We start from the raw sequence: 10,618 nt of genomic DNA, 5'->3' as shown, positions 1-10,618 counted from the left end.
AACGCAACAATCATTCGTCATTTCGATTTGTGTTTGAAAATATCTCAGACAAAGAGATCAGATGGTTTATATCGTGACGCCATCGTTTTCGAAAAGCTCCGTCTTCAAAATGTTTTCTGTCCACACGAAAACGAAAAGCCGGCGTTTTCAAATTCCGGTCCTCTGGTTAGAAGAGCGTTTCCGGAAAAGCTTCGTTTTCGTGACGGATTAATGTGGACAATAGGCCTAGCCGTAGAAATAAAGTCGCGTTTTCAAATTCTTAGTATGGACGTTGTTTCGAAGTTTATTTTATTGCTGATTCTAAATTTCCGTTTCTCGTTGTCTAAAGGTTAAAATTGCTACAGGAGAAAAAACGAGGAATCTTCACACAGACAACTAGCCTGCGAACGCAGATGTATTTCCGGCTGTCACTTGTCTCCGCCGAAAATAACGTCTGCGAACCCGAGCCAGGAAACGATTTCTTTGACGCAGGAATTACGTCACAGAAATCGTTTCCTGGCTCGGGTTCGCAGACGTTATTTCCGGCGGAGACAAGCGACGGCCGGAAATACGTCTGCGTTCGCAGGCTAACAGACAACTTGACTATAACATAACTATAGCCTACTACATTAGCTAATCCACGCTGCTTCGGAAATGTATCCTGGCCCTGGTCATCATCTTCAATGCATAATCCAAGATGCTTTTAAAACCTGCCTCTAACTCCTGTCGACAAAATGAGAAATAAATTACAATAAACGATTATGAACACAACGTATTTGGGGTAACAAGCTAGTTGTTGCATTCCCGTTCTTCTATTATAGACAGATCGAGACAAAAAGAAAACATGTTCTCAGTTTAGACTTAAAGAATTGCAATGAAATAATAATAATAAACATAACGCAATAAGTACAAACATCAACTTGGGATTACTTTACATGCCAGCTAGCTGTTATTTGATCTCCATCGAGCGCATCTTCCCTACGCTCTTAGCTCGAGATAGAAATCAAGAGCGAATAATGTAATATTTTTAGTATAAATCTACTAGGCACTCAAACCTTTATCTGATTTCTCTTCGCAGCTACTTTGAAAACGCAAAAAAGCGGCCGCCGTTTTGACTGCCACACACTGTTAATATAGGCTACTCACTATCTCCAATAGAATAGACAGTGAGAAGCGTAGCCATTAACGGAACGACATTCGCGATAGAAAGTTAATAGATGTATACCAACGTGTGACAGTGAAGATGAAATCAATTTTGTAAATGTGCAATGCAAATATTTTAGAAAATTTGGTTTACTTTGAACGAACGATCAGAACTTGTATTAAATCGGTAAATGATCGGTTCTGAGAAGCTTTCAAATGATAATAATAATAATAACTTTATTTAAGTGTCAGGGTAAGTATTTAGCTTACAGAAGCTAATTGGGGACACTACTACGTTACAATAGGTTAAGATTTAAAATGTACAGTTAAGAATACGAAGTTAAGAATTAATTGGGTACACTAGACTACTTTACAATATATTAAAATTTACAGTATACAATTAAAAAAAAAAATGCGATAATTTACTGTATTGAAGATTAGGATGAATAAATAAGGATAAATAATTTAAAAACTGTTTCTAAAATTACAAATACAATATAATACAAGAGAGAAATAAAAATTGATATTTAAGTGAGTAGTTCAAGAATTAAGAAGTGCATATAAGACAGTTTGAACACGCATCCTCGATTAGAGCACTGAGGTCTTTGTCTCTAATATTCTTTCTAAAGTTACCGATGGTCAGTCTATTTTTGTCAACTGCGCTCAGTTTTGACCAAAGGTAAGGACCAAAGTATCTAATGGAGTGTTTTCCATAACGAACTGAAGAGAAACGAGGCAGATCGAAGTCAGCGTTTCTAAGAGAATAGCCCTTGTTCGAATTTCTAAAAAGTGCCATTATGTAGTCAGGTACAAGGCCGTTTTTCACTTTGAACATTAGGATCGCGATATCCTGAAGACGTCTATTATGAAGGGAGGGTAACTTTGCACGGCTTAGAAGAGCATCGTAGGTGTCTGTCTTGGAGTTAAAGATGACTCTTAGCGCGCGTTCTTGTACTCTTTCAAGCTTGCGCCTGTCAGAAGCTTTGCAGAAGTGCCAAAATGTGTGGCAGTATGTTAAATTAGGGATTATTGCAGTTAGATATAAGTGGAGCTTAGTCTCACATGAAATGAGATTACGAAGTCTTGCTAACACACCCACTTTTTGGCTGGCCTTCTTGCATATGTCGCTGACATGATCGCTGAAGGAGAGTTCGTCATCCATGCTTATTCCAAGTATCTTCAGGTTCCTCGTCGGTCTAATTTGTTGATCGTCAATTTTCAGGGTACACGTGTCCTTTGCATTCTTGTCTCCCCGTTGAGGTGCCATGACTAGAATTTGGTATTTGTTCGGATTAGCTTGGAGAAGGTTGGCCTTATACCATTGTGATACAGTTTTTGTTTCATTCTTGAGGGAGGAAGATACAAATTCGATGCGTGTTCCATTGAAATATACCTGGTGGTCGTCAGCGTACATAAAAAAATTGCTGGTATCTACATTTAGGGATAAATCGTTTTGGAACAGGTTCCAGAGCAGCGGTCCAAACGATGAACCTTGAGGACAGCCCCTTGACTGGTCTCTCCAGGAACTAGTCACACCATTAATTTTGAGTCGATTTTTTCTTTCTTGAAAATAGGAACGCATAAGCTCTAGAGATGTATGAGAGAACCCATACGCCTCAAGTTTCTTTATCATGAGAGTATGATGTAGAGAGTCGAAAGCCTTGCTCATGTCCGTTGACAAGACTGCCACGCATTCCTTGTTGTCCATGGCTTTTTTCTAGTCCTCTGTCACACGTATGAGATTGGTTTCGCAGGAATGCATTTTCCTGTAGGCCGACATTTTGCTATACATCTGTGAGTCAGTCTTGTCACTGATTTGCTTACTGAGCAGAGATTCGAACACTTTTGTTACAGAGTTTAGGTCTGTTATGGGTCGGTAATTAGCGCAGTTAGTCCTGTCATCCTTTTTAAAGACTGGGGTCAACACTCCCATCTTCCAGCCGCGTGGCCACTGTCCCGTACTAATGCAATTGTTAAAAAGCCCTGTCAACGAGGCTGCAATGGCTCCAGCAGTTAAGTTGAGGATTTTTGGCGAGATTTCGTCCCATCCCGGTGCTTTGCTAGTGTTTAACTTTCTAAGTTCATTCTCGACTTGGCTGTGATTTGTCTTTTCGAATTGAAAGTCAGAGTCATAGAAAGCATGACGGATAGCTTTCACGCTTTGATGATTGTTAAAGTCTTGTTCGGTCAGTTTTAATACATGTTGACCACCGATATCATTTGCCATTGTGGAGAAATAATCACCCATTCAATGCCTTTCAGTGATCTCTGTGTAACACTTGGGCTTTTACATTGTCTATAACACTTGAAAATCCAAACCCGTTGTAAAACTGAAGAAACAGGAACTCACTCACCAAAACATTGTCGTATAGAAACCTCTTTTTTTTCTTCGATCGCTACACGGATGTTTGGGCAAGCGCACATATCACTAACTTCTGCACCACTGACATCTCAGATGTGCCGTTAGCCCGGTTGGGGGAGGGGGGGGGGCACTGCCATATATGGGCTATATAGGTATGTGCCGCTGTGAAGGGTATGGTTTTCAAGCAGTTTACTCTAGGATAGGGTAAATAAATTAGAACGTTTGGGTCTAGAATAGGGTATCATTTTTCAAAAAACTGACTGGTTGGTTGAAGATTTTATCTAGAGTAAGGAAACCAGGAATTGTCACTTCAAAAATATACAAAAATCAAATCGGCAAGTTTAAACTTACGCAAATCAGCCTCAACAGTGTCAATAGATAGGGGGATTTGGGGAGTTAACTCTAGTATAGGTTAGCAAAATTCAGCTGAACTAGCTCTGGTATAGGCTAAGGGTTCCAGGGTCCCAGCGGCACATCCCCACCCAGAAATTCCCAAAGTAACCCCCCGGGGCCGTTAGTAACTTTGCTTTAGCATGATCTAAAACTGTCAGACTTTTTGCACTGCCCAAAATAACAGACCCAAGTTTAAACTAATTATGACACTCATTTAGTGGCAAAACAAAAATGGAGGAAATTCTTACCTGTCTGCAGGTCATCAACTACTTTCAAATCAATGGCAGCTCTTGTAGCGTTTTCGTAATCGCACAACCAGTGGCAACTGTATGTCCCATTGTCACTTTCCGTGACGTCAAAAATAGAGAGGATGAATTCTTTCTGGCATTTGGTGTTCGTGTCTTTCAGTTCCACGTTATACTTTTTACCGCTTTCAGGCAGGGGCTCCGGTTTGTCGTTGAACTTCCAAAGCAATTCTTGTGGACAATAGTCATCATAGTCAATCCTGCATGACAGGGTGACGTTAGAAGATATGTTTGCAGCAATCTCCGATGAGGTAACGGTTGGAATTTTTTTTGAGATACCTGCATCAAGAAATAATCTCAGTCAGATTATTGAGGTCATAGTGACTTCACAGTGAGTGTTAAACCGGCAGAGACACTGCCAGCAACTTCAGAAGGCTCCCTTCAAATTGAACTTTCAGGATGCGAAATCGCCCTACAGGCCATGATTGCCGATATTTTGCACCTCACAATCACCCTTACTGGGGAAACTACCTGTCTAAGTAATAGTTAATATAGTGAAAAGTAACAAAAAAAGTAATAAAGAAAAAACGATAATAAACACGACACCTGGACCAGATTAAGCTTAACGGATGCTTTTAACCAGAAAAATTGTCTGGGCGGGTAAATCCAAGTACCAAATTGACTTTCTGGTCCAGGAAATTGACCTAAATTTTGACGTGATGCAACATCGTCGAACCGTAAAATTCTGCAAATTTGCTAAAAATTCAGGTTTAAATTTCATGCGGATTTGACAACCCTAAACAACTGATAAGGATGATATTTTAGTACTATGGGTTAGCGTTTCCAGCTACACTTATTATTTTGGCTTTCTAGCGCTCGTAAAAAGTGTAATTTTGGGTCGAGTATTGCTCTTTTCGGGGCAAAATACCGAAGGCTTTCTAAACAAGAAAATAAAAATCCAAACCACAAAGTTACTGTTTTGAAATAAGTTAATAAGAAGCTTCTTCCTGACAAAGTTTGAGAAAAGCGAATTTTTCTATCCTGCATAGGTATAGGTGACCGTTAGAGCAAGCTGCTCTTAAGCTTTTTGATGCATTTCTATGCTTTATCTTGAATGAAAATAAATCTTTATTAAACATTATTTCATTGTCCCTTCCTATCATTTGGTCACCTTTAGTTGGAAGTTCAGGCTTCGAGGCTATCGGCGTACTTGAATTACAAAATTTGAAAATTTATGCTGCTCCTTCAGAGACCCAGTCAGGAGATAATAGCGAGATTGATATTGACGAGAAACATTGTTAACTTTGCAAGAAATAAATAGTTTTAGTTACATTGATATATCATCTGTATCTCATAAGAGGTGCTTCGAATACTGTTGCTTGCACTGCAATTGTAGAATCCTTCCTGCTCCTCATGTCCCGACGGAAGATGAAGTGTGCTCCGGAGAGTTGTCTCTCCATTCTGCTCTTTCTCGTCCTCTGAGTGATAAATACCTTCTGTTCCGTTTGTGATTAGTTCTCCATCCTTGTACCAATGGACCTCGTGAGGGAGAGGCCATCCCGAGAAATGGCATCCCAGGTTCATTAGTTTGCCTTCAAATATTTTATTCGGTGAACTCGTGCCCCATTTTATTTCCAGGGAACCTAAGTGATAAGATATGGATAAGTCATTGAGTAAACCTTTGACTGAATATGAAAAAATATATTAAGTAGAATACGGTGTTGCTTATATCGAGTAGGTCGCGATATCTTCTTTCGATTTCACTTACATCTTTTCAATGTTTGTACCAGCTGTAACAACTGAGCGCTCATGTAATTTGGTCGGATTATGCCAACAGACTCACGAAATGATTGCTCAATTTGATTATAACATTGTTTTCCTGATAATGGCTTTTCCTTTTTACACAAACTTGCAATGTGCCATCTCTTTGGGTTTCGTTTTTGTCACAGGACATAACGGGACTACAATCTGCATATCAGCATGCATCTTGGGATCCAACAAAGGCATTGTGGGTTACTGATGGGCACGTGATATAAACTCAGTCTTGGCATACCATCAACTTTGCTCAGAGCCAGGTTTGGAAGACTGCGTGATACTGTCGCTAGCATGGCAAATATAAGTGGCAAACGAAGTGGGTAAAACCTCTTGTTTGTTTGTTTTTTAAATTGGCTTCGAGAGATTCTTATCTGTTTGTGGTTCATGACTTCCCCTATCAATCAACGTTGGGGCACCTGTTTCATGAGAAAAGTCACGATGGGTAAGGTATGCCGAATTGGGACAAATCAACTCCTTTATGAGGAAAAACTCGGTTACGATTAATTAGAAAATATTGCTTTCAGACAGTTCCTCGAAACAACAAAAAAGCTTAGCAAAAGCAAAACAGCAATTATAGCCCGGTCCTCACTATCGACGCAAACATAAGCATAAGTGTAAGTGTAAAAGAAACTTATGCGCGGGCGGAGACGGCCGGAAATAAGCATCAACACAAGTCTTTATGTCGCTGTTATGTCCAGTAGGGCATAAGCATAAACATAAGCGAAAGACTTTCAGCCAATCAGCTAGCACTTTATACTCATGCTAACCATTTCCTTACTGAACATAATACCGACATAAGCAAGCATAAGCATAAGCAAAAGAAGAACGCTTATGCTTATGCTTTTGTCGCGGCCGTCCTCACTAACGCAAAAGCTTCTTTTGCTTATGCTTCCGTCGCAAGTGAGGACTGGGCTCTAATTTTCGCAAAGTCAAGTTAAGATTTTTATGCTAACAATAAGGAAGTTGTACTTGAGTTTGAGATCTTGTAACATTTTCGATAAAAAATTACCAAACGCCCCGTTTGATGTTAAAAGTTACGTTGGGAGCAACCCATTGTAACTGAACACGTGCATGCAATAAAACTTCCTTGAAGAATGCACTGAACGTGCGCATTCATGTTCAAAATATCTTTCGAGATATGACTTTCTGATATTATTGTAATGTTGTGTTTATTCATCCCAGTTTTATTTGCTTTCAACTGACACCAGTCAAAACTTTGTAGAAACCAAAGGCAGTTTATTAGCACGGACATATTCCTTATATGAGCTAAAAGCGTAATGTAAGCTAGATAGGTAGGTGCAGCGCTAACGCTATTAAAATTACTTTGAGGTGCGTCGTTTTGCTCTGAAATAAGGCATTCATTCTGAAAGTCTCGTGAAGGACATGCGCGCTCGAATTTGGAAAGTTATTTAGAAGGCAATTTGATGCCTGTCTCAAACTACGTAAATGGATGATGACTACTGGTTAGCTATGGTCATGTATTAGAAACGTGTAAAACGTTTAAAAGCACTATGAAGTGGGTTATCGCATTTTCAACCAAAGCTAAATCAGGATAGGTTTTCTCGATTTTAGGAAGGTAATTCGATAATTTGATAGTTATTGCTCATGCCAGTCAATAAAATATCACGAGAAACTCCGGCCGATCTAAAAGACAACATATGTTTTGCCCCTGTCGCATATTGCTTAGTTCATACTTCATCAGAATTGCATTTCATGGAAAGGAATATCACAATTGTTTTGCCATAAGTGGTTTAGACTAGCATCAGACGCTAATTTTCGTAAAAACTGACCCAAACGAGAATTGTCGACAGCGTCAAAATCCTTTAACAAGTTAGCTCTTTCGTGAAGGCTGCCATCAAATCCGAGCCGTTTAAAGTGCTCAAAACTGCATGTAGTAGTCCCTTGTAGTCTGACAAATGATTGACGTCACAGCATAATAGGACTGATAAGATGGTTTAGCCCTATTTAGAGCCCGATTTACAAATCAGCCGATATAAATTTCGCAATAGCATGTCGAGAAAAACAGATGTGTCATTTCTGAACTGAAGTGATGACGATACTAATAATAAAGCTTAAAACATCCATAACTTTTCATTTTTCTAACCACGCGCAAATAATCGAAATGTTTTGGATCAATTGTTCATGTAATGTATGTGTGTAATTTGTTTACCCACGGAGCACAAAGGAGTTCACAAGAACTCGTTCAGAAATGCCCGTGCATTCCAGGAACGAATTAGAATTTGGAAATGTTGGATTTTGAGGAGAGGGGAAAACCTGAGTATCCGGAGAAAAACCTCTCGTCCGGGAATTGAACCCGGGACAGTTGGTGGGGAAGGAACGCGTGACGAGCACCATCCCTGCTCCCCTAGTGTTCATGTGTATGTAGGCGTATTCATTATTCACCGCAAAAAATTGAAATATTCCATGCTCCTTTACAATTCAGGACCAGACTTGATTTTCAACATTCCTCGCAATAGATACCTCTTAAATTCAAGGCCGTCACACCAAATACTTCTAATATTACGTGCACAATGACACGAAGGTTTCAAAATGTCAAAATATTAATAAGTGTCACAGATAGGGCGATCTTTGAGAGTAGCGATGTTAACCTGCCCATAAAGCCTCCGATATTCAAACGACAAAAAAATGCCTTCAGTTCAAAGATATCTTACTTGATTCGCGACTCCTTGACGTTAAGAGAGTTTAATTATGACTAAATTGATCCTGGTGGAATGAAAAAATACGTGCCATTATAACAGAGTAACTCAATTTTAAGACATACCTTGGATCATGAGAAGTGGCAAAGAAAACAAAACGCATTTCACTAAACAAAGCTGGTGTTGATTCATTACACCGTCCATCCCAGTCTAGCCGCAAAATGCAAATTCTCTCAGCTTCGCATGTATATATACAGGGTTAAGACTGTGGGCGTTAATTTGAAAACTACCACGCAGTGCACCGGAAGTGTTTATGGAAAGCGCTTCTATTCTATCTTCTGTCAGTTTGCATGCAGCTTGCCTGTTTTGAAAAATAGCAAGGAACGTACTTGTCCTATGTAAAAGTTTGCTGCAATTGTGATGGCATAATTGTCGGGGCCCCAGGAATGTAGGGTAGTTTGGAGTTTTCAATGGTGGAAAGAGAACACCTCTTCGGCTTATGTTATGTTTTCTTATCCTGACCTGTCGGTTTTCACCATATGGAAAAAGTTTTTGCGGGAGCTTAATTTTGCAGATTGATTTTTGTGTGAGTGTGTGTTGCCCAGGGGTTTAACTTGTACGATTCGGAACCGAGCCTGGTTTTTGGTACAAGGAAACAATTTCTTCGATTTCTAACATTGACATGCTAAGTTCGACTTCTTCAGGATAAAATATTCTTTTGCAGCCAAAAAAAAAAGGGGAAAAAAAAGAAGAGTTAAAGCGCAACATTTTGTGTCTGGATAACTCTATTTCATCCTTGTTTATCTAGCTTAATGATTTGTTGATATATATTCTGCTAGAAAGTTCCTAATTCCTGCTGACACAATGCCGCAAAAGGCCAAAAATAACTTATTTTTCTTGAAATTCCGCCTGCTCGGATTTTCGGTAAGATGCAAATGAGATATGAGCCTGATGATATTAAAAAGAAAGACGAGTGGTTGTGGGCTAACAAACATGGAAGTGAGCCTACGCAATGGTCTCATTTACAACATCAGCAGCCGCGTTCTCTTTTTTTGTCCGGGTTTGGTACTTCCTTACATCAGTGTTTAGGTATTTGCGGCGCCACACAGCATGGTGTTCGAGCCAATTTGGTCTAAAATAAGGTGTGGTTTGTGTACTCTGGTCTTGAATTGGCTATGTTTTGGGCGAGGCTACCTCTTTATCAGTATAATTAAGACCATCATCATTGAGACCTTAAAGCCCTCCTCAACTTAGTGCGCCAACTGTGTACGTGTCGAGCGGCTTGTCACGCGCTCCAGGCACGCGCTCGACACACTCTTCCGGATCTCTCAGGTCAGAAACAGGGCATCGAATTTTGGGTTGCGTCTCAACTAGAGTAGAGAAAATCTTAAATTTTGGTCTGAAATAGGCTGTAGGTTTCAAGAAGCTCGCTGAGCACCCACCCAATTTTTCTGGGAGCATATCCCCGTTGGGCTTGTACTCAGTATTGCTTAACTCCTATTTACGTCCGTGCATCATCACACAACTAAGGCAACACACGTTTTTCCCGATATCTATGGTTTGATCTGGAGTTAGTTTTGCACAGCAGCTTAAAGCAGTAAGGTCACGATATTGAATCTTTTACTGATTACTCTATAATTGACGACTTAAAAAGATGGCAAAGACGGAGAAAAACAAGACGGGTTACGAACGACAAACTTGAAGAAAGGGGTCAATTTTTTCAAGATGCACCTTCCATGAAGTAACTTGTTTAATTTAGCGAACTCAGCGTTATTAAGAGCGATGTTACCGTGTTCCGACATTCAGTTCACAGTCGCTTTGAAGTTTCAGCTCAGATCACCTAAGTCTGTTTAAAAATTGAAGAAAACGTTTTCGTTTATTCATGTTAACATCTAACACACTACCTACGGAAGCCCCAAAGTACGGAAGCCCCAAAGGGACATCCACTTATACAAAATTGGAGTTCGTTTTTCGAAAATGGGAGTTTGCTTTTTCGAAAATGGGAGTTTGTTTTGCGAAAATGG

At 39.8% G+C, this 10,618-nt stretch overlaps 2 protein-coding genes across 5 annotated transcripts in view; both read right to left on the bottom strand.

Moving 5' to 3' along the window:
• Positions 1-10,618, bottom strand: part of LOC145486364 (oxidoreductase NAD-binding domain-containing protein 1-like) — a 140,464-nt gene that overhangs the window by 41,394 nt on the left and 88,452 nt on the right. The gene's annotated exons all lie outside the window — the stretch shown is intronic.
• On the bottom strand, positions 376-9,897 carry LOC145487389 (cell adhesion molecule 2-like). 2 transcript variants are annotated; one of them, XM_081466154.1, is made up of 4 exons: positions 8,720-9,897; positions 5,454-5,765; positions 4,126-4,461; positions 376-702 (listed from the first exon to the last, which is right to left on the bottom strand). In XM_081466154.1, the coding sequence occupies exons 1-4, from the start codon at positions 8,796-8,798 to the stop codon at positions 683-685; spliced, it is 747 nt and encodes a 248-aa protein (XP_081322280.1). In that variant the 5' UTR covers positions 8,799-9,897; the 3' UTR covers positions 376-682. The 2 variants fall into 2 exon arrangements, with proteins under 2 accessions (XP_081322280.1, XP_081322281.1); XM_081466155.1 differs by having other exon boundaries at positions 5,496-5,765.

Source organism: Orbicella franksi, chromosome 5 (assembly GCF_964199315.1).
Source record: "Orbicella franksi chromosome 5, jaOrbFran1.1, whole genome shotgun sequence".
Taxonomy (NCBI): Eukaryota; Metazoa; Cnidaria; class Anthozoa; order Scleractinia; family Merulinidae; genus Orbicella; species Orbicella franksi.
This window is presented reverse-complemented; position numbering and strand designations above follow the sequence as displayed.